This window comes from Varanus komodoensis, unplaced genomic scaffold, assembly GCF_004798865.1.
Source record: "Varanus komodoensis strain SLA01 unplaced genomic scaffold, ASM479886v1 scaffold74, whole genome shotgun sequence".
Taxonomy (NCBI): Eukaryota; Metazoa; Chordata; class Lepidosauria; order Squamata; family Varanidae; genus Varanus; species Varanus komodoensis.
The window spans coordinates 3,196,879-3,219,957 of NW_025336401.1; the positions used below are offsets into that span (position 1 = coordinate 3,196,879).

Genomic DNA, 23,079 nt, shown 5'->3' on the forward strand with positions numbered 1-23,079 from the left:
GAGATCGCTAACTAGGCAGTGTGAGTTTAAGCATACCAAGCAAAGGTTACTGACAATCTATATTTACATCTCTAGCAATCACATCCAACAGCTTGTTGTCCAGTCACCCAGAGCTTTCTTGCCCAGGATTCTCTTTTTTATTTTTATTACCATTCCATTGTGTATGACGGTAAGATATATTTGCTCTTGGTGTATTAATTTCAAAAGCCAGGCTGCATGCCTTTTCCACTCTAAAAGCAGTCCTCAAAGAAATGGCATATAAGAATAGCAAAACCTCAAGACCTTCCTTCAGAAGAAAAGACCTAAGAATATTGTGCTTTATTCTATGGAGGGGGCAATGTATTGGACCCTAGAGTATGTTTGATGGGACATAGGATAGCTTGGATTACCAGATTTGAGGTGAGGGATAGCACTCCGACCTTGGAGGTAGATACTGGAGCTCTGACCCTTGCTGGAAGCTTTCTGAGGGTGAGAAAGCATTTTAGTAGGCAGAAAGTGGAGAAGACCAGAGAAGTCAGGATGTGAGCCTCCTTCCTTCTTGCTCAGCAAAAGGCCTGTGTGACAGAAAATGGGTAACAGGGAGGCAAAAATCACCCCTGCCATTCCCCTTCTTTGCTTTGGATGACCATAGGTCTTGAAGTTTGGTGGCTTATCATCACTACCAACAGGTCATGTCCCAATTTGCTACATAGCAGGAGTAGGGAACCTGCCGCCCACGTGGGCCAAATGCAGCCCTCTGGACCTGCCCAATATCCATTTTTGCAGGCCACACCTCCTCCCCAATCTTACCCCAAGTTCTTGCTTGCATTTTGTAAGCCGTCCAGGGCATATAGAAACTTTAAATAAACAATAAATTTCTTCCAACCTGTTCTGGCCAATGATGGGGCTAATGGAAAGAAGAGAATGCCTGGATAACAGCATCTGTCTCCCACACCTGCAAGCTGTAACTCCACTGATTTTGGGATCTAGCCACAGCCACTTCTGTAATGCAGATGCCTCTACACCTTGACAGGCTGTTGTAGAGCAAATCAGGCTCTTATCAATTAACTGCCAATTATTTGTAATGAATAATATTACAGGTACAACTCTTTCTGTTTACCAAGGATGGGCCCTGTTCAGACCCTGGAGCCTGGTAAGAGTTGTAAGCCTTTTTCCCATCCAGGCTTGCATAGGCTTGCCTTCTCAGTGACCTCAAGGCTTGCAATATATCAGCTCAAAAATAATACAAAAGAAATTGTTGTTGAGTTACTATTACATGGAGCAAGCCATCTGTGCAGAAGGGGAAGAATCCCATCTTTTGAATCATATGTATTACTCCTTTTCTTTCTCTTTGTGTGAGGAACCGAAGGTGGCCCACATATTAACTCTCCTCTTCCATTTTCCTCTCACAACAACCTAAGATGCCATGCATAAGGGACAGCACATAAAAGTTTTAAAGAAATAAAATAAAAATAAAACTTGGCCTAAAACTTAGTAGGCCAAGTTGCATTTCTGTGACATGCCCAAAGCCACCCAGTGAGCTTCATGGCCAAATTAGGACCAGAACCTGAGCCTCTTGACTACCAGGCCAACATTCTAACCACTGCAAGCGCACCAACATCCCCATCAGGAACAAAGACAGGTAAGGGAAAGGTAGGAGGGCTGCAGACTCCCTAACAGGTGTGCGTGCGAGGCAGCGCTACCTCCTGAGCATGCGCATCAAAGTCCTCCATCCGTTTCTCCCCCGCCCTTGAGGGACGAGCAACCACTAAGCTTTTCATTGGTCCGCAGAAGTTACCGCTGATTGGTTGCTTTTTTCAAAACATCACCCGGGCTCCCTCCCCCTTATCTCGGCTTAATACGATTTCAGCCTCCTTAGCAGCAGCGACTTCCGCTCTTGCGCGGTGTGCTTTGAAGGACGGAAAGAAGAAAGGGCGGAAATACCCCCCTTATCGAGCTACGTAACTCTGCACCCCTAAATTACAAGAAAAAGTAATAGTTCTCGTATTTTTACTAAACTTTAAGCCTGCGACCTAGGCCGAAAACAACAAATACCTAAACTAACCTAATTCTAACTATTACCAGAGGGAACATTTTTGCGCGCGCGCAGTTGACCTCGCATTTTCACTCTCAATACTAGTGAGGGAGTTTCCGCTCATGCGCAGTGTGCATTCACCTTACTTTTTTTTTTTTTACGATTTGGGCACACCGAGCACATTTTAACCAGACCGTCGGGTCGGAGAGCGCCGATAACAAGGAATAAAATAAAACGAGAGAGCCTGGTTTGTCCCGAGGAGGAATACAGGAGAGGGGGGCAGGAAGCCTGGGGGAGGGGCGAGCGGGCCGCGCATGCGCAGAATGCACGAGAAGGCGGGGCGAAGGCGCGCGCATGCGCCCTCACGCGGCCGAGGGAGGGGAGGAGGCGGTGGCGCGGCCTGCTGTGCGGCGTGAGGCGTTCCGGCGGTGCGGCCGCGTCAGCCCGGGCGGCCTGGGCTTCGTGAGGGCGGGCGCCGAGGGCGGTCCGGCACCATGAGCGTCGGAGGCTCGGATCGCAACGAGGAGTTTCACCAGCAGCTGCGGCTTCAGGAGCTGTACGGGAAGAAGAAGGAGGGCGCCGCGGACGAGGACCCGTTCACGTACACCGACCCGGCCGACGGCACCCAGTACGAGTGGGACCTCGAGAAGAAGGCCTGGTTCCCGAAGGTGAGGAGGCGGCGAGGTCGGTGGCGCCGCGCCTGACCCCCGCCTCATGCCTACGAACGCGCCGCCATTACTGTTCCCGAGGCCGAGGAGACGCCTGAGCGGCCTGCGTGCAGGAAAGGCAGTGCGGTGCAGTGGTTAAGGGCACGGGTCTAGGACTCAGGCGATCTGGGTTCGAGTCCCCGCTCAGCCGTGGAGCCAGCTGGGCGGCTTGGGGCTAGTTACACCCTCAGCCCGGCCTACCTCACAGGGTTGTTGTGGGAGTAAGATGGAGAGCAGCAGGAGGAGCTGATTTAAGCCGCTTTGAGTCCTTAAAAAAACCCGGATGTACATCTAATAAATAAATAAGAAGTGCTCCTTCTTATTTTCATAGTAACGGGTGTGTTTGCTTATGGCACATAAACACAGGATCCCAGAAGTAGGATCCCAGACACAGGATCCCAAAAGCAGCCTGCCATTCCCAGCATGCCCCAACTAGCATGGTGTGCTGGGACATGCTGGGAACTATAGGTTTTTATTTTGGTACTGCTTGGTGCACAGGATCACACCTTTAGGTGTCCATTGCTGTCCTTCTTTTAATATGTAATTCTGTCCTTGTTTGGACAGGGGAAAATACTACATTGTTCTGTGCATGCATTTGAAACAAGTTATCACATGATTCACTGTGGACAGCTCTTTAACGGATTTGGAGTGTAACCCAAGGGATATTTAGCCAGAAATAAGAGGCCTAGAATTCTCAGCATGGTGGGCTGGGCCATCCTGTGGTTTGTAGGCTTCCCTTTCACATCCAAACAGAGAATTGCATCTTTATTGTCCAGTGACCTGTAAAGAAACTTTGTGTGGTTCAGAAGTAGTCTTTTTAATTTTGTCTGGTGGTGTTGCTGAAATGCACTATTTGCTTACCCAACTTTATAGTAACAACAACTGTCAATGTAAGAAGAGCTGTGGAGCATCTGTTGCTCAAAGTGGGTGTGTCTCCCCCATCTTTTGAATCAGAAGAGCATAAAAAGCAGCATGCTGGATCAGACCAAGTAGTCTGATCACATAGAGGCCTGTCAGCCAACTGCCCACAGTGATGCCCCAAGCAGGATATGAAAGCAACAGCACCCTCCTTCCCATGTTCCTCAGCAACTGGGCTAGCTAGACACACTGCCTAGTCATACAAGCCATCCAGGCTAGACATACCAGAAGTTGCACTTGGCCATCCAGGCTGGTAGCCGCTGATAAGCCTTCTCCATGTATGCGTCCAGTCCCATTCTGCAGCCATCCAATTTGGTGGCCACCACTAAAACTTGTGGTGGGGAGTAAGACAGCTTAGGTATCCATCTTCTCTGAAAGCTTCTGCAGCTGGGATGACATTTGAAATCCTTGCCAAGAATTGCTGGGTACTGCTGGTGTTGTTTTCAGCAAGGCCTGCCTGGCTAAAGAACCTAGAGCCCGATTCAGACCAGGGCCCACCTATCCTAGTATGTTGTTCACATTATGGCCAGCCAGCTGCCCATGCAAAATCCACAAGCAAGATGGGGGCAACAGCACCCTCCACCCATGTTCCCTGGCAACAGTCAACTGGACTGGTTGCCACTGGTAGCCTTCTCTCCCAGGAATTTGTCCAGTCTCCTTCGAAAGCCATCCAAATTGGCGGCCAGCTGTAGAGATCTTAGTGGCTTACCCTTCCCATCAATCCCATGTGCCATCTGGAGGGCACCAGGTTGGGGAAAGCCTGCGACAAGCTTGGGGTAGGTAACTAGTGGCTCTCCAGATGTTTTGGCTTACAATTTCCATCACACTCTGCTAGCATAACCAGTTGCAGGGGATGATGAGAGTTGTAAGCAAAACATTGGATGCCCACCCTTGATATAACAAATAATAGTAGTATGTAATAACGGGTGTTAAAACAACCGATGAAAATATAACGTTTTATCCACTTACTGTAATGCTGCTGTCTAGGTAGTCTGTAAAATAAATGTTGGTAGTTCCAGAGACTGCATTTTAGCCTATAGTAACTCCCAGTAATGATTAACTTAAGCTTTGATTAAAATCCATTGCTGCTCAACTTGCAGCTATGGGGATAGGAAAGTATTTTGGGATTAGTAAACTGATAAATAATATTGCCTTGTAAATAAGTTACAAAAGTTGCTGGCCTACCAAGCGTTTTTAACTCTCTGATGCACGCCCATCAGCAACTTGGAACAGATTTGGTTGTGTTTTTCCCCCCTTGAATTTACAAACCCTGCCTAGTTCAGAAATATACCAGAGCAGGATCATATACAAAATATAAGAAGAATCTGTAAAAATAATAAACCATTCATAAACCATTCCTCTTTGATTCTTGGGGGCTGTCTCCAAACTTTAAAAAATCTGGTATGTTTTGAAGTGAGTTATTTTTGCAGGAGCACAAGGGGTGTCTATTTTTCTTTTTACTTCTCTGGAAAATGATTCCTTTCTAGTCCCCTCTTCTGGCCTCTCTTGGGGCACAGCTTTATATGGTCTCATTTATGTTTCTCCTCCATGTTGTTATTACTGAAACTTCATGGCACAATCATCTTTATTGGAACAACCCTATTAGGAAGGTTACTTTCATTATTGTTACTGTTTCATTAGGTAGTGGCTTGCCAACATAACTGAAGCCAAACAGTATTTATTCTGTGTCTGAAATTGGAATCCCAAGTCCAGTGCCAATGTTCGAGCTACAGGATTAAGCTGGCAAATGCAGGTCACACTGCTTCTGTAACTGAATTATTTATAAGCAATTGCTTGCTTCTTTCAGTAGCTGGAAGGATATTTGTAAGAGTTTTACAGTTCCCTGCTCAAAAGGGCCTGAAGAGATAATTTTGCAGGAAAGTAGTTAACGGACGATAGAGATGTCACAAATCATTATTGAAGGCTTGATCTCCTAGCTATGTGCAGCTGCTGCAGTTCACACATGGCCTGTGCTAATGTACCTACAGTAGCATCTTTCTACTCTAGAAAGGAAGCATGTTTGTCCTAGTAGTGGTTCCATCAGGAAAGGTCACTACCCCATAATTTTAAAAATAGAACACCATCTGTGTTGTTCATTTCAGAGGCCATAGGCATATGCCATTCATCCCATGCAGCAGTTAGACTGAATTCTTGATTTAGACTTTGAACTGATGTTCCACATTCTTTTTTAGGTCACTGAAGACTTCCTGGCGACATATCATGCTAACTATGGCTTTCCCACTGAAAGTTCAGAAAATTCATCTGCATTTCTTCCAAAGACTGAATCCAAACCACCTACAGATTCAAAGAAAGCCAAGATCCAGCCGCCAGGAGATTCAAAGGCATCACAGCCAATGGATCCTAAACAAAAAGGAGAGAAGAGAAAACCCGAACCAGGCAAGGAACTAAATTACACATGACTTAGAAGTAGTCACCTGCTCCGAAAGAGTGTCTGTCTGCCGAATTGAGAGTTTTACAGCTTCGATAGCAAGGTTACAGTATTCATGTTGAACGTTCTTGTAACCATCCAGAAATGACTCCTATTTCTATTCTGAGAGTCTTGTGTTAAAGAATCAAATTATTGATGGCTTTTAACAATTTATAAGCTTTGTTAAATCCTGATAGATGTGAAGGACATAAGTTTCCTCATAAGAGGCACACTTTTTGCATGTCTAGCTCAGGGTTGTTGCCTCTGTTTGGCAGTGGCTTTCTAGGGACATGTGCACTTTTTGTCTGAAGAGCTATTGTGTTTGTGTAAGACTGCAGTGTAACTAATAATGATCTCTCCTTTAGGATGGTTTCACGTTGAGGATCAGAAAAATACAAATGTTTATGTGACAGGTGAGGAGCAGTTTTTGGAGTTTGCTAATGTTGTGTTATGAAATGTTTTGAAACTTCTGTTCTGTGTTTAACATGGGGGGGATATCAATATGCTTTTGTGGCTATTACTTCTGGTTATATAAAACCTTTGCAATTAAGCTAATTTTACTTGTAAGTGGAATAAGAGGAAGATGTTTGAGTTTTTTTGATGTTTTAATCATCTTTATTTGGCTTGGCTGGGGTGAGGTGGACAAATGAAATGCTGCAAAAGGGAAGTTCATTGAAGAACAGAAGCAGCAATTAGCTACCTGAATATTAAATTATGCCTGTTGCAGTAATACTCTCCCTAAATTCAGATATTATTAACAGCAAATTATGTCTCACTTGCTATAATTTTCAGCTTTTTTGCACTCCAGTTTTTCTGTTAGCTGAAACTGAGAGCCACCACATTTCCATTTAATGATAACTGGATTGCTACACTGATCCTTAGATCTGTGAGGCCAACAGCTGTCAACATATTCTAAGCAGGCTAGTTTATTCATTCCTAGCTGGAGGGCCATCTTATGACAAGCCAGACCACTGGTCATTTAGGTCAGCTCTGAGTGGCGGTGTGTCTCTAGGGTTCCACGTGTGAGTTCTTCCAAGGCTTGAATATGAGACCTTCTGCATGCTGATCGTGTAAGCTGTGACTCAGGCTAATAGTTGCATTATCCCCAGCCCTGCAAAATACCTGAAAGATCCTATGGATTGTGTAGATATTAAACAGACACTCTGCCTGCAGGCTCACAATCTAATAGACATGAGACAAAAAGAACAAGGATTGAGAAAGGTTGATGGATGAGGCAAGGTGCTCTTCCAGTGGACTGTGTCTCTGGGTCAGTGGCGCAGCCAGAAAGTGCCTTCCGCTCTGCGGTCTTCCCGTAGTTCCCCATGATGTGCCAGTTGCACAGTTATTCTTTTTCCTGGCAAAAAAGGAAGATGCTGACCTAGCGGCTCCTAATTGTGCCAGAGCAGAATTGAGGCCGTGGTTTGGAAGATCTAGCAGCTTCTCTGTTGGTTCTTTAAAGCAGGGGTCCTCAAATGTTTTCAACAGGGAGCCAGTTTACTGTCCCTCAGACTGTTGAGGGGCTGGACTATAGTTTGAAAAAAAATGAATAAATTCCTATGTACACTGCACATTAAAATAATTAAAATAAATTTAAAGATTAATTAACATTTTAAAATTAATTAAAAATTTAAAAAATGTTTTCTCGCTTTCTCCACGGCTTTCTCCGAGTAAGCATTCTCTGCCGTGGCTTTCTCCAAGTAAGCCGCTCCACCTCAGCCTGTCTGCCCTGGGCTTGGTGAGATGGCAGTGGCAGCAGCGGCTTGCTTCCTCAGAGAAGGCTGTGTGGCCTAGCCGCCCCTGGGCTCAAATAATTAAAAATGGATTTTGAAAGTTATACTTTTCTTACCTTCAGTCCTTTTTTAGTTTCTTTGTCTTTGTCTCTCTTTCTCTTCTGCCCACCTCTCTTCTGTTTCCCACTCCATATTCCCTCTGTATATGCATGCAATGGGGGGGAGGGGGAGAGAGCTGGCGCATGCACAATTGAGTGGGTGCAATTTCTCTGCTCAGTTTCTGAGAACGCCTGCACTGGCTCAGAGCTTTTGGACTCGCTCGGAGATCGTTTTCTCCAAGTGAGTCCAAAACCTCTGAGGCGGGCTGGATACGGCCCATGGGCCACAGTTTGAGGACCCATGCTTTAAAGCCTACCTTTTCAGGGGCAGGATTTGCAGATGATGATGATGATGATGATGATGATGATGATGATGATGATTATAACATTTCTATGCCGTCCCTTGCCGAAGCCTCGGGGCGGCTTACAACACAATAAAATACATTGAAATACAATAGAACATAATAAATTACCATTAAATACAAAAATACAAAAAATACACTGAGTTACAAACATAATAATATAAAATTAAAATTATCAGTATAAAATAAGTAAATAAATAATATAGGAGGAGAAAAGAGAAGGAAGAAGAAGTTGCAGCCCAAGACAGGACAATCTGTCTCTTTGACTTCCCCGAATCACAAGAAATAGGAATTTGTTGTAATTGGTATAGTTCCCTTTAGTGTATTGTTGCTGCAGTATTTTTATTTATTTGAATTGTGGTTGGTGTGTTTGCATAAAATCCAAAGCTAAGGCCTTGTCCAGGGAGTGAAGATTGTGTTTTGCAGAACACAAATAGTGTGTTACGGCTTTGAAATTGCCTTTCCAGGCAAAGAGAATTGCATTTGTCCTTAGGGATCTTCTGGCTCCAAAAGCCAGCAGATCACTTAAAAGAAAGAGAAAGAGCCCTGGAAAACTATGTGAACCAATTCTGGAATTTTTTTCAAGTTAGAATCCCTGATTTGATTCCTCTATGAAAACTGAATTAGAGGTACTGATAGGTATGCTTGCTACATTTGTGTCTGTTCGAATTTATTCCTCCAGGTTTACCACCAGACATTACAAAAGATGAGTTCATACAGGTCATGTCAAAATGTGGTATCATTATGCGTGATCCTCAAACAGAGGAGCCTAAAATTAAACTTTACAAAGACAAAGAAGGAAATCTTAAAGGAGATGGGCTGTGTTGCTACTTGAAGGTGAGTTGTATGGTTCAGTTGCATTTTCATGGAGATATTTCACATTTTTGCTACTAGGATTCCAATCGTTCCCTGGTCTCTCTTCTTGTTAGCTGAATGCTAGTTTTATTTTGGACAGTCACAGGGATGCCAGAGTTTATTCTGGTAAATGTCATTTGTAAATGTTGCCGTTTTACCTGCTTGTCTTTGTTTAGCAGGAAGTTAAGAGTCCTCAATTCTGATTTTCTCCTTTCTCTTGTTAATAGAGAGAATCTGTGGATCTTGCACTAAAATTGCTAGATGAAAATGAAATAAGAGGCTACAAACTGCATGTGGAAGTTGCACAGTTCCAACTGAAGGGCGAATATGATGCCAGCAAGAAGAAGAAGAAATGCAAAGACTACAAGAAGAAAATGTCTCTACAGCAAAAGTGTGTAAATAAGCTGGCTTTTCTGTATTGTGTGGAAATAGAAGGCTAAAACCTGAAGTCTTGGTTTAATTCCTTTGTTAAAACAAGTGAAAAATAGTTTTCAAACTGCCTAGTGCACTTCAGCTGTTAGTTATGTCATGCACGTTACCCAACTTCACAACTTTTATTAGCATTGAACATACTGCTTGTGCAAACAGTGGTCAGGCTTGCTTTTATATTAAGTTGCCATCTTAACTTTTAACCAAAGTATTTGCAGGATCTTAAAATAGAGTTCAGATTCCATAAAAGGCTGACTTCGGACTAATTGCATATTTACAGCTGATGTGTCAGATACTGTTGATGTAGGCTGGTTCAAGAACCATTTAGAGACATGTTGTTAAGAGACTAGCTTCACAATAACTGCCAGTGCTGAGACCATGATTTAAGAAATGCCAAATTAATGTTTTCTTTCAACAAATACTTTTAGAAACTGAAGAGGTCAGCCCCAACTTCTTACTATTGCTTCATTTCATTAGACTGCTGGATTGGAGGCCAGAGAAGAAAGATGGCACCGTTCGGTTGCGGCATGAGCGGGTTATCATTATCAGGAACATGTTTCACCCCAAAGATTTTGAGGTAGGAAAGCCTGCTTCCCTCATCAGCAGTGTAATAGAGCTGAGGAGGGCCCAAGATGCCAAAATCCCTAAGGAATTAGGTGCTCACATGGATGAAAAGTGCAGGCAGTGGTCATGGTGCATTAGGAGAAATCCAAAGGTTGGATGTAGCGTGATTCCCTCTAGGACCAGCCGGAAATCAGGGAGCAAGTTTTAGAGCCTGCCAGGCTCCACTTCCTGCTGAATACCAAGCAGCACCTCACCCTAAACAGGGAGGTAGAAGTAGCTCACTGTTGCTGATGTTTACATTTGGAAAGGGAGAGGAGCCCTTGCTGCAACCCGAGACCTGTTTACGCCAGGTGTGGTATAACCTGCACAGCGCCTCCTCTGCCCTACCTCTCGACTCGCGGGGGGCAGGCTTCTGTTGTGCCTGGCAGTTCGGTTTCCTCGTCCTCCGGTTTGGGCAGGTGGGGTTGGTTAGCAAACAGCCGAAAGAGGGGTTGTGGTGAATGCCTCCTTACTCCTTTGAGTGTATTTTGTGGAAAATCTGGCTGCTGAAGCAGCGTTGGGAAGCGCTTCAGAAGCATCCTATAACTGTGCGTCTGCTTGCAGGAGGACCCCCTAGTGCTCAATGAGATCAGAGAAGATCTCCGGACGGAATGTGAAAAGTTTGGACAAGTTAAGAAAGTCATTATATTTGATGTAGGTATATGTTTCCTGGCCAGAGATGTTCTAAGCCATGTGTATCAGATATGCTTACACTGTGTTCCATATTACTGTATTCTGTATGTTTTGCATTTCACTTTCATTAAAATATGTTTTTAAATACACAAAGAAATAACTGAATGTGTTCTAAACTTCTTCAGCTTGATATGCTTCATAGTGTTAATCAGTGATGCCCCTTCTGCCAAAGACTGAAGAGTGGTGGGTGTCTCTTTCTCTCCCTTGTTTCATCCCCTAACCTATCCACAACCACCCTGTGAGGTAGGCTTGGCTGAGGAAAAAAAATGACTTGCCCAAGGTCACCCAGTAAGAGCTTCATGGCTGAGCAGGGATCAGAACACAGGTCCCAATGGATAGAAGCCCAATATTCTACGATCTATACCAGTGTGGTCTAACTGGCTTTTGGCCTAAATTCAAAATCCTACTGCAAGCAGTAAGTTCAACCTGCTGGGAAGGGCAACTCTATGGTTTACAGAAATGTTGATTGGTTGGTTGATTACTGCAGATTTATTAACTGCTGGAATAATTATCAGGGTAATAGCCATTTCTCTATTTGCACTGCTTTAACTGTTCAGATAATCTATTTTCTTTTTGTTGTGTGTGTGTGGGGGCGTGTCTTTTTTAAAATAAACATATAAGCAAAAAAGGTTCCTGACTCCTTTATATAACATACTACACAGTTGAAAGGTCCAATCAGATAATTCCGTGCAAGAATATATGTAGGCTGTGGAATGTGGATGCAGTGTATCCAGTGTAGACTGATTGGATGGCTCAAATATTTGGGAGCAGTGTTTGGTCACGACTATCTCCCCAATGATTTTAGAGTCCATGCTTTTCTGAAAGTGATGTTCATGCTGAAGTATTTCTGTAGTGTTCCTTTTATTCCCCAAGTCCTCTGAAATCACGTGTTCTTTTTAAAGTGCATGCAAGGCCTAGCTTCCGGTTTTCTTTTGGTCTTACAGAGGCATCCAGATGGTGTTGCATCAGTGGCATTTAAAGAAGCAGAGGAGGGTGATGTCTGCAAACAGGCGCTCAACGGGCGATGGTTTGGTGGACGGCAGCTCTCTGTGGAAACGTGGGATGGTGTGACAGATTATCAGGTATGCCTGGACCCCTGCATCCTTGGAGATTTTTTCAAGCGGAGTATGTGTAATGCAGGTTATTGCGAGTCAGAAAGTGACAGGTTCATTGTGGTCAGCCAGCCAGTCACCTGTTTTCATGTGAGAGACTTTGTTATCATGTGTCTCTAATTGAAAAAAAAATCCTTTTTGCTCTGTACTCATGTAAACATGGATGCCAGTAACACTGGCTCATGGGAAGGCATGAGGGCCTTCCCCACCTGAGGCTGCCACAGAACTAACCCCCCTTTCCAGAAGCCCAGTAGCTTCCTTTTGAACTCTTAATTAAAAAGGGCCCCCTTAAAACTAGCGTTTCCACATTAAATGCTGTGGTAAGGTGGTGCACTTTTTCTTGGTCTAACTGCTGTTAACCACAACAACTATGATTAATTTATGCGTAGTGGATGTAGTAGGGGAAAGGGTGGTGTGGCTAAATGGGAGGGGTTCACAGTGGGTTGGATTCAACCTAAGTTTGTTTCACTGGTCCTCCAAGGTACATGTGACTAACTTTTCATGTATTCAGTGAGTCCTAAGTACAATGAACTTATATCGAGTCCCATCCAAAACTTTGTATTTTAATGAATCGGTTTTTGGGTATTGACTTCTACCACTTTTCTGTTGTCACATGCAGAATATTGACTACTTTTGAGTTGAGAGAGAAGGCAGGTTATAAATACTTTAAATCTGGTCTTTCCTGCAACCTGTACGATTCTTACCTTGAATTCACCTGAAGTTAGGGCAACCTAATATTTAAAGGTTTTATATATAAAAGGAGATTAAATAAATTCATGGAGGATAAATAGAATCATAGTAGAGTTGGAAGGGGCCAGAAGGCCATCGGGTCCAACCCCTGCTGTTGCAGGACACTGTTACACCACCCCATGTAGATGACTCCCAGTCTGGCTGATTGCTAAAGGTACCTCTGCTACCAGCAAACAAGCAAGTGCCAATACTAGGAATTCTGTGGTATTGAGTACAGCTGGAACAGTTCCACTTAGGTGGCTACTTCTGCAGCATAAATGTGACCCTGGATAGGTCCCTGAACGATTGAATCCTAACCTCGTAAGCTAAAGGGTCCCTTTCTCCTTCCTGCCATAACATTTACTGCTGTGTGTAAACCAGGTTGAAGAGACTTCAAGAGAAAGGGAAGAGAGACTGAAGGGGTGGCAGGCGTTCTTAGGGGGTCCTGCTACAGAAATGCCAAAAACTGCATCTGATGCGGATTCTTCAGAAACTGACAAGCAGTTATCGGAAGGTGTTCGGCCATCTAAAGATAATGGTGCATCCAAGGGTGGTCCAGAGGTCGAAGCCACCGAGGCGGAGGATAACGGAGCAGGTGCTGATAAGGATGTCACGGCATCCACGGACAGCAGCGTGGCTGGCAGCGATGGAGAGGCAGAGACATAACGTTCGCTCTCTTGTGAAAGCATGTGTTCGGGGTAACCTTTAGATCTCTGTTATCCCGTGCTTGGGAGCAACTGCACGCAGCAATCAAGTGAATATATATGCATTTCCTTATTCGGATACCATCAATGTGCTTTTGAGGTATTACGTTAAAAGCAGTATTTAATGATGATATTTTATCAAAATATATATATATTCATATCTGGCTGCTGTTCACTCTGTGTGTGTATGTGTCATAAGTTGCCAAGAGCCCTGCCGAACTGACCAGCTGTCTTAAGTTGTAACTTTGCTTGTCATTGTTCTAAGTCCATCAGCATAAGTCGGTACAAACTTGCATTTCCTGTTAATGGCACACCGAGCTTTAGAAATAGAGGTATGGATGCTTTTCAGTATTTGCTCTAATTTTAACCTTGCCCCAACCTGCTGGTATTCTTGTAGGACATAAATTCTTCTTATCCTTGGATACACCAGTGTGTACTTGGTTTTCCTGATATTTTAAAATCAGTAATAATCAAGAATTGAGGATGTGCTGGTGGCACACCAAATGCTTTGCTGAAGGATGGAAAAAAACTTCCACACTGCAAGTTAAGAAGGATCTGAAGTGGTCTGAAAGTACTACCCAGATAGGCAAAGTCCCTGATGGCTTAAGTCCTCCATTCATGTAAGTTTAAGCCTAGCGAAGCTAGAAAACAAGTGGAGGAAACTGTAAATAAGATTACGTCTCATCTTTGTTCTTATTTTATTTTTTTGTTTTGATGAATTAATACTGGAAATATACAGAAAGCTTGTGTGTTGGAAGTGATTTTTCCCCTAGTATTTCTGTATTCAAACATAGCTAGGTTTCTGGCATTTGTCAGGGGTAATGAATATATGGAGTGTGTTTTATACTTGGAGTGATTACAGGAAATTCTATTGAATAAAATTGTTTTGAGATTCATTCCCAAAATTGTTGCCCAGATTTCTAAATATAGGTAACTGATTTTTACAGATATTAGAAATAGTGAATGCTGGATTGACAAAATGCTCCTAAGATTTTCCAGACAATAAAATTGTTTTCCAGTGCCCTTAACTAAAGTAGGAGTGGATTGGACACTGAATGGGAAAAGCCATGGTCTGACACACTGAGCATGAGCAGTTGGTGAATCCCCTTCTCCCTTTGTTGGGGAGGAGAGGAGACACTTTCATTTTGCAGGTGGCAGCTGAATAGGGCAATCCTTGTTTATGGAAATGTTGGCTTGCCCTCAAGCCAGGACCCCGAAGTACAATTTAGTTCTGATTGAGGGAGAACTAAGGTGTGCATAAACCATGGTTTGCTGTTGCCTCTTCATGCAGCAGACCAGAAATGAATTCTTCCACCTGCCTCTTGTGTGTGGTGACTGAGGAAGCATTCAAGGTAGGACTTGCTGCTGCTTCATTTTGCAAGGCCAAACTTCAGTTGCATCTTTAATAAGTCTGAACCTTGCAAGGGGTGGGATGGGGTAATTTAGGAATGTGGTACTGGAAAAAATACTCTTTTGTACAATAAATATGAGTATCTAGCATACCTGTTTTGTATTTGGAATTTTTGATTAAGTTCATAAATACTTTTGTTTTGAAAAAGATCTGATTTCTATCACATTTGAACTGTTTGCTTACAGGAACTTGCCAACAGCTGAAATATTTCCATCTGAAATTTGAGAATTTGAGTAAAAACTGAACAATCTATTATTGCTGTTTTGAGATATATGTTCACCCAGACAACCAAATTTTAGTCACTACAGGCCTTCTTCCAGCACTCACAGTAGCTCTGGGAAGAGTGTATTCAAAAACATGGCAAGAGTTGAGTGTGAAAACCATGATTTTCTCATGCTTTTTTTTTTTTTTTTGTGTTCTTGAAGGTTGTGGATGAGATGACAACAGTGAATGAGATAATTTGAACCGAAATATTTTTGTGCAAGTTTAGCTGCACTAGATTTTATTAACTAACTTGTGTGATAGTTAACATTAAATAAAATATTTCTGGAATTTAAATGACTGTCCCATTATAAGAATACTGCTGCTGTAACTTAGATTTTTGTGTATATTACATTCTTGGTGTAGGATAAATCTGTCTTGGATTAAATGTTTCAGATCTGGTCCTTCCTAAATAGGCAGAAGTTTACTGCAATTAAGATGGACATGTAATCTTTGCCAGGCCCTCTCAAGCCAACTGTGGTTCCTTTCACCTGCTTGGTCTTCCCATGGAAGAAATACAGCTTTTTATAACTGCTTTTGATTCCTGTAACTTCTGCTTTTTTGACCTGGGTGCATCTGTGAAGCATTGGCCAAGTTATCATTCAGGAGTTATGATTTGGGGCAGTTTTAAATGGGAATTACATTTGCAGCTGAAATGTTAGAACTAGGTTAATGTGTTTGAGTACCCAAGTCTCCCTTTTCTTTGCCATCAATCAGTACAATGATCTTTGAGGCGAAAGACTACATGCAATGGCATAGAAATTCAGTGGGGTTTCTTCACAGGAGCCTTAAGGCATGATCCTATGCAAATACAAACAAGAAAAATGGCCAGTAGCTCCCAGGCATGCTGGGAATTTGCTCTTTTGCTTGCTTGCTTGTTCATTTATGCATTAGATTTCTAACCTGCCCCATTAGCCACGGGCAAGTAGTGGACCTTTTTTCTGTCTAAACTTGCAAAGGATTTCACAAACCCATGTAACAGTCACACCCCAAGAGAATAAACATTAGATGATTTTAACCCACAACATCATGCTTTTGCAATAAGTGTCAAAAAGAAGCTCAGGATGGGTCTCCAATATGATGTCCCCTGGTTCCACAGACTCTTCCCTGGCAGCTTCCTCCAGTTTAAAGTTCTTGGTTTAGAATTGTTTGGAACTGGGAGACCTGCTTACTGCAAAGTGAAGTTCTGCACTCCATTTGGGTTCAAAAGTGGCTGTGTGTTCGGAGCTCTTTCCACACCTCTGCCTTGTACTTTGGTTCCTGGGCAGGGTAATTTTCTTTTGGACTCACCAGGTCGCCTTGTGGGAAATGCCTGGTTTGTGACCGGCCACGCCTAGCATGGCTGCTCTTTTAGGAACAGACAAGCCCTCTGTGCCAGCCATTTTGGAAGGCACTCAAAATTCCAAATGCTCACTAACCCAAAACATACATACATACATTTATTACATTTATACCCTGCCCTATTGCTTCAAGCACTCAGGACGGCTTACAAGATATAAAAAATACAATAAATATAAAACTATAAAACATTGATTATTAAAACTATATAAAACACATCACTATAGAAAATGCGACTGAAAAAGTCGCATAGAATAGAAAAATAGAATAAAATCCAAAAACGTCTAAGAACATTGTTAAAATAACAAATAAAAAGGTCTTTAGGAAAGAATAGAACATCGGCGCAGGTGGAACTCTCTGGGGAGCACATTCCATAGTCTGGGCCCCTGTGCGGAGAAGGCCCTCCGGGTAGACACCCTCTGTACTTCCTTCAGGGAGGGTTCCTGGAGCAAGGCCTCCCCCGCTGATCTTCAGTGGTATGAGGGCTTATAGGGGTTAGGTGATGCAGCTACAATTAGTTTCCTTCAGTATATCTCCAAGTAAGTATTGAGTCACCTCTGTGTACGTATCCCCTCCTCTGCTGAGATCTACCAGAAGGTGTTTCTTGGAAGCACTAGCAAGGGGTTGTTCTTCCTGACTGGCCTCGTAAAGTATAGATCAAATGTAGTGTGCATCTCTTCCTTGTTCATGAGGTGTGTTAGGTCCCTGGATTTCAACCTTTCCACAGCTGGGGACCGACATAAGCAGGAAAACCACCTCGGGGACCCGACCGCTTAGGCAGAAACAAAATGCACCATGCACATAATTCAGTATTTTGTGCATTAGTTTCCAAACACTACCAAAAAATGAAAATTATCCAAAACAACCAGAAACGGAGCAACAAAAAATGCCAACAAAAGAACAAAATGCCAACCGGAGAAGAGGTGGTGGGGCACAGCCAGCCCCTGTGCCCATCTGCAGCTAGTGGGAGGTCCCCCCACCCCCATGGAGCAGCAGGAAATCTCCCATGGACTCATGCCAGCCCACGGACTGGTGGTTGAAAACCAGTGCACTGGGTCACCCTTTCCCGAGTGGGCCTAGATGTAGCCCCCGCAGATGGACTTCCAGGCAAAATCCGTCTTGAGCCTTTGCTGGGTCCCTGGAGTGCTTTGCTCCACCTAGAACGGAGGTGGAGGAGCAATGGCAAAAGAAGACGCTCGGATCACATTTGAAGTGTATCACTATGCAGGATATATAGACAAGGGCCTAGGAAGAAAGGAACTTGCAGTCTAAAATAAGCAAGTGGGACAGCGAAGAGAGAATGGAGACACACACACAGTAAAAGGTTGCTCATGTTGAGAATGGGAAATGTATAATCCAGAGTTCATGTAAAAAAGGATCTGGAGTAAGAGAAAGAGGCACTTTGTACATGCCCAGGGAGACAGGTCTGTTGGTCAAGAAGGGAGAGCAGAAGAGAGAGAATGGTCTTCTGTTGGGGGTCACTTGGCCACAATCTCTCAAATGTGGAGAGAAGGGGATCTTCCTTTTCTCCACAGCTGCGATAGCAGGGCTGATCTTCAAAATAGCCATTGCCAAACGCTGCCTTAGAAATAGACACCGAAGCCCTCTCATTTTCCTCATTCCTGAAACCTCCAAACCTGGTTGACTTGTTGGCGTGCATTGCACACATTCCTGGTCGCACGCCTGCAGGATACGCCTAGTGTGCTCACGGCTGGAGGGGAAGCAGGCGACTGGCGCGATCACACACAGCCTCCCCTTTGCTTGGGGGCCCTGCGGAGCTCTTGGCGGGGGACGGAGACCTGCAGCATGAGCTGTGTGGAGGCAGACAACCTGCAGGGCGGCTGACCGCAGTGGCAGCTCGGTAAGTGAGCCTGGACTCAAAGCCTCCCCCTAAGACAGGTCTGGGAGGGAGAGGCACGGGGAGATACTGAGAGAGATTGCATCCAAGAGGGCCAGACCCGTTTCGGGTGTGATCCTATGGGGAATGCTGGGAATTGTGGGGATTTTTAATGCCCGAACCTGTATAGGAGCACAGGGTTCTGCTCACAGAAACTGTTTTTCCCTCCACTCCAGCAGCCCCTGCGAAAACAGCCTTGTTATCTTGATCACCCAATTAAAAGGGCTGTTGCTTGAAGGAAAGGGTCCCTTTTGCTGCTGTGGGCATCTTTCTGGAAATCCCCAAGGCTGAAATGGATTTCTGTCGCTTGGGCTTATGCCCTTCCAAGCTGGCTGGACCTCCTCTGAGTATCTGACAGCGTCTGTGTTGGGGGTTTTGGCACCCTGGAGCAAAGGACAGGAGAGCCAGGAGGCGTGGGGGGGTCTGTGCTCAGCCTGGTGAGGCTGGTGAGGTCCCCTGATCTGGTCCAGGCCCAGATAGGATGTGAAGTCGCAGTGGGAGATGTGTGGTCGAATCTGACCATGTGGTGTGGCAAAGGAGAGAGCGTCAGAGCTGGCCCAATGTCACCGAGGCACGCCAGGATCTGCCCTTCTGGCATCAAGCGTGGGGGTGCCCCCACGATTTTCCCGTGAGCTTGCAGGTTTGGGGCTCGCTGGCATAGAGGTGGGCTCCCCAGAAGGGCCCTCGCAAGCCGAGTCCTGAGAGGGGAGAAGCAATTGGGAGATGCAATGTAAGAATCTGCCTTAGACTGAGACCTGCAGGCCATCCGGTCCCATAGGCAGCCCCACTGTCTGGTTTCCGGCAGGAGTGTGTCCACTTTACCTGGGGATGCTGCACAGGTAAGCTTGGTCCCTTGAGCGGCCAAGCAGGTGCTCCGCCATTTTGAGTGCAGCTCCTGCAACTTCCTTGTGGGCCAAGCAGCCCCTGCCTGCCTGCGGGAGGGGCACTATTCGGTTTGGGGAAATGGCACGGGAGAAAGACCCATGAGAGGTCAGTGTGGGAATTTCCCAATGACACCTCTGCTTTGATCCTTAGCTACCCTTCCTCCTCTGGGTGGCAGCTAGAAAGCTCAAAGTGAAAGCAGCAGTGGATGGCGACCCCTACCGACAAGGGCGTCCCCGGCCTGGCCTGCTGCTGGATTGGGTTGGGCCGGAACAGCATTTGGGGTGGCAGGGCACCTGTCCTCCCCACCTGGCACATTTTCTTCAGAACTTACCAAGGACAAGGCCGTTTTGCATCTCTTTCTTAATGGAGTCTCTGTGGTAAGGAAAAGGTTGGGAGAAGCTTGGGAAGATACTGGGTTGAAGAGGACCATGTCTGGAGCGTCCCAAGCAAAATTCCATGGACAAGGGTGGGTGATGGGTGGAACTTTGGCTGGAACATGACTCCCCCCCCTCCCCCCGCAACCCTGGAATTTCTCTTCTTAACTCTCTTTCTCAGCAAAGGTTTTCCAAATAATGTTTATTTTGCCACCGCCCTGCCTCATTCAAAGTATTCTACTGGCATGTACTTGTGTGCAGATAAGGAGCTGGTTCATGTAACATGACAACTCATGCTGAAGGCCGAGTCTGGGTTGAGTGGGGGTTGCTGTTAAACCAGGCTTTGTTGAGCTGTGTGAACCCAGCTTGTGTTAACAAACCATGATTTGTTAAATGCAAATATTCCGCCGTTCAGAACCCAACAACCATGGTTTCCCTTATGAGTTGTCTTGGTGGACAAACAATTGCTTGTTAGCATGGCTGGGTTCATATGACAACCATTGTTCAACAGCAAACCACTCTCAAGCCATATTCAATCCTGAGCATAGATTATTGGGTTGTATAAAACCAGCCACTGTTGTCTTCAAATTGTAATCCACTGGTGTTTCCCCAGTGTTGCTTCTGTCTTCTGGCTTTCCACAAAAAATGAAATAAAAATTAAAAATTAAGAAAACCCATTAAGGGGCTAAAGATGGGATGCCTGGGCAATGCCTTGGAAGCTGTGGGAACCTGTTCAGACAACTCCCAGTCTACCCAGGGCATCCTTACCATATCCACTGCTTCCTATTCTGTAAGAAAACCTTCCCCAGAATCATAACTGCTTGCAAACAAAGCTGAAATCCTGTTTTCATCTGCTTCTGTTTTATCTTCTGTTTAGGTGCAGAGATGGAGGAGAGGAAGAAGAATTTCACCAAGCTGGGCAAAAGCGAGCAGCCGGTGAAGACAGAATGGGGGGCCCAGTATGTGGTGTTTACTTACTTCCAAGGAGACATCAACAGTGTGGTGGATGAGCATTTCTCCAGAGCCTTGAGTGCAACCAGGACCCCGCAGGATCTGAGCAGCAAGAACAGTGGGGAGGAGATGACTGAGAACGACAGTGAGTGGCTTCTCTGTGGTTCAGGGCTGCTTACCACTCACTTCTGAGCAGCTTATGTAACTGCTGGCTCTTGCCTCACTATTGACGGGAAACATGCGCGGCCACAATCGTGCTGTGGCTTGGCAGAACTGGTGGCAACTTGAGGGATACAGATTAAATCTGGCAGGTGGCTTAGTGCCTTTCCATGCTGGTGCCGAATGATGGTGTGAAGCAGTCGCAAAGAGCGTGGAACGCTCTTCAGAAGGACCTTATATGATCAGGTGGATCTTCTAGCTGGATCAGAGCTTGCTCCATCCAGCCCAGCTTCAGTTCACATAGAAACATAGAAACAGAGCGAGTCAGAAGGGGCCTCCCAGGCTATCCAGTCTGACCCCTGGCTCCAGCTGGCTCCACTCACGATGTGCCCACCATGTGCATGTCCAGCCTATCTTTGAACACCCTCACTGATGGGCCTCAACAATGAGCTGCCCACCTGTAGCACATGGGTGCAACAGCACTTCCATACTCATGCTCCCCAGCCATTTACATGGGCACACTGTCTTCAGGGCTGGGAGTCTTCTCTCCCAGGAATTTGTGCAAGTCCCTTTTAAAACCACCCACACTGGTGGCCCATCACAACATCTTGTGGAAGGCAGATTCCATTGTTTAATTGTGTGCCGCATGAAGCAAGTCTTCCTTTTATCTGTCTGGAATCTGCCACCGTTCTCAGGTTTTGGACAAAGGTTTCACCCCTTCAGGGCTGGCACGTTGGGGCTAGAGCCTAATATGCAAATGTACCTCCCCCCCCAATTATATTTTATGTCCTGGCTGTACTTGTGGAATCATTCCTATAATTCACAGATGTCACTTTGCAAAATGATGGACTTAGAGCTTCTGTGAAGAAGGCACCCGTGTTTTCCTCTACTGCAGAATGCTGCTGTGCCAGAGCAGGGGGTTAAGTTGCAGGCCAAGCAATGTCTGCTCCATCTTTCTGTACTGGCCAGGATTAATCCCGAGTTGGGAGAACAGAGAACTGTTATTTCTCCAGGCCTGGGATGGTCTGTATCTGCCTTTGTCAGCCTGGTGTGTTGATCTCCAGCTCCAGACTTACAGGGCAACCTGCTTCACAAGAAACTCAGCGCAGAGTGCTGCGTCTTTTTTGGGAGTGGGGAAACTGGCGTGTTGTGGTGAGGAGGGAAGACAGAAGTACAATGGAATGGAGTCTCCTGAAAGAAGGCATGGTTGGTTGGCTGGCACATTGAACAAGACTGCTCCAAGCTGTAACATTCTGATATTCTTCCCACTTGTCATAATATATGATTCCCTCCCTCTCTCCCTCTCTCAATTTGTGATCTGGTTTGCACACAATGAGAATCCAAGGTTGCATATGGGTTGTTTAATGTTCCACGCTTGGAAGAGAATCCATGGTTTGTTGTTAGGTTGTGAACTCTGGGTTGTTTAAGCAGGGGTGGTTGTTACGTACAAACCCAGAAGCATGGGTTGTTCATGGGTTGTTTCACCAGGCTACAGAGGTGGCTGGCAAGAGCAATGAAAAAAAAATCAGGCACTTTGTATGTCACTACGACAGTATTGCAAAGGCATTTGGGATACAGGGAGGGAGTGCGTGGACAAAAGGGGGACTGAAACAACCCAGCAATTGAATAAGGACCTGTGCTTTCCACAATTGTCTGGCAGACAAATTATGGGTGAACTCTGGGTTATTACACATGAAGCAGCTTTTCAAGTTTTCAAGTTTAGCACGCAATCTCTATCTTTCCAGTGGGTTTAGCATGCAATCTTTATCTTTCCAGTGGGTTTAGCACGCAATCTCTATCTTTCCCAAATGCGTTTAGCAGTAACAATTGTCTTATTTTTTTATGGACAGAAAAGCACACCTCTCCCCATCTGTGGAATTTCTCACCTCACTGGGCTAAGCCATACAGTGCATCCTCTCCTTTAAACTTGTCTGGCTCCGAAGGGGATGCAGCTCCTACAACTGCTGAGTCCTGTGACCCTCCGGATTTCCAGGGCGTTCCTCCCCGGACTGCAGCACTATGGCACTTGCCTTCGGGGGGCGATCCATGCCTGACTGTGGCCCCCGGCTATCTTCCCTCTGGGCCTAATCTGCATATGGCACAGGGGGCTGCAGCGGACGAGAAATACGGGTCGCTTCTTGGTCTTCTGCAGCAGGAAAGCTGTCCTCCATCTGTCCAGCAGCCTCCCGATCCCCGGCCTGCTTGTCTTACCGGCTCTGCTAGGTCACCAAATATGAGTTTAACTTCCATGGGAGGTAAGGGCCCATCTTTTACAAATGGAAAGCACGTGTGTATTCCTCATATTGGTACACTGCTTTTTTCCTCTAGCCAAAGGCGGCTTCCATCTGACGCTTTCTCTTGCAAAGCATCTTCACAGAATCCTCCTTGTCTCTGTTTTATCCTCACAACTCTCCTGTAGGG

The 23,079-nt window shown here is 45.2% G+C and overlaps 1 protein-coding gene across 1 annotated transcript; it reads left to right on the plus strand.

Moving 5' to 3' along the window:
• Positions 1 to 2,403: 2,403 nt before the first annotated feature.
• HTATSF1 (HIV-1 Tat specific factor 1) lies at positions 2,404 to 15,442 on the plus strand. The gene is made up of 9 exons (XM_044452789.1): positions 2,404 to 2,682; positions 5,832 to 6,036; positions 6,433 to 6,480; positions 8,940 to 9,094; positions 9,340 to 9,503; positions 10,019 to 10,118; positions 10,709 to 10,798; positions 11,782 to 11,919; positions 13,060 to 15,442. Exons 1-9 carry the CDS (start codon positions 2,509 to 2,511, stop codon positions 13,342 to 13,344), a joined length of 1,359 nt encoding a protein of 452 aa, XP_044308724.1. The 5' UTR covers positions 2,404 to 2,508; the 3' UTR covers positions 13,345 to 15,442.
• The last annotated feature ends 7,637 nt before the right edge of the window (positions 15,443 to 23,079 follow it).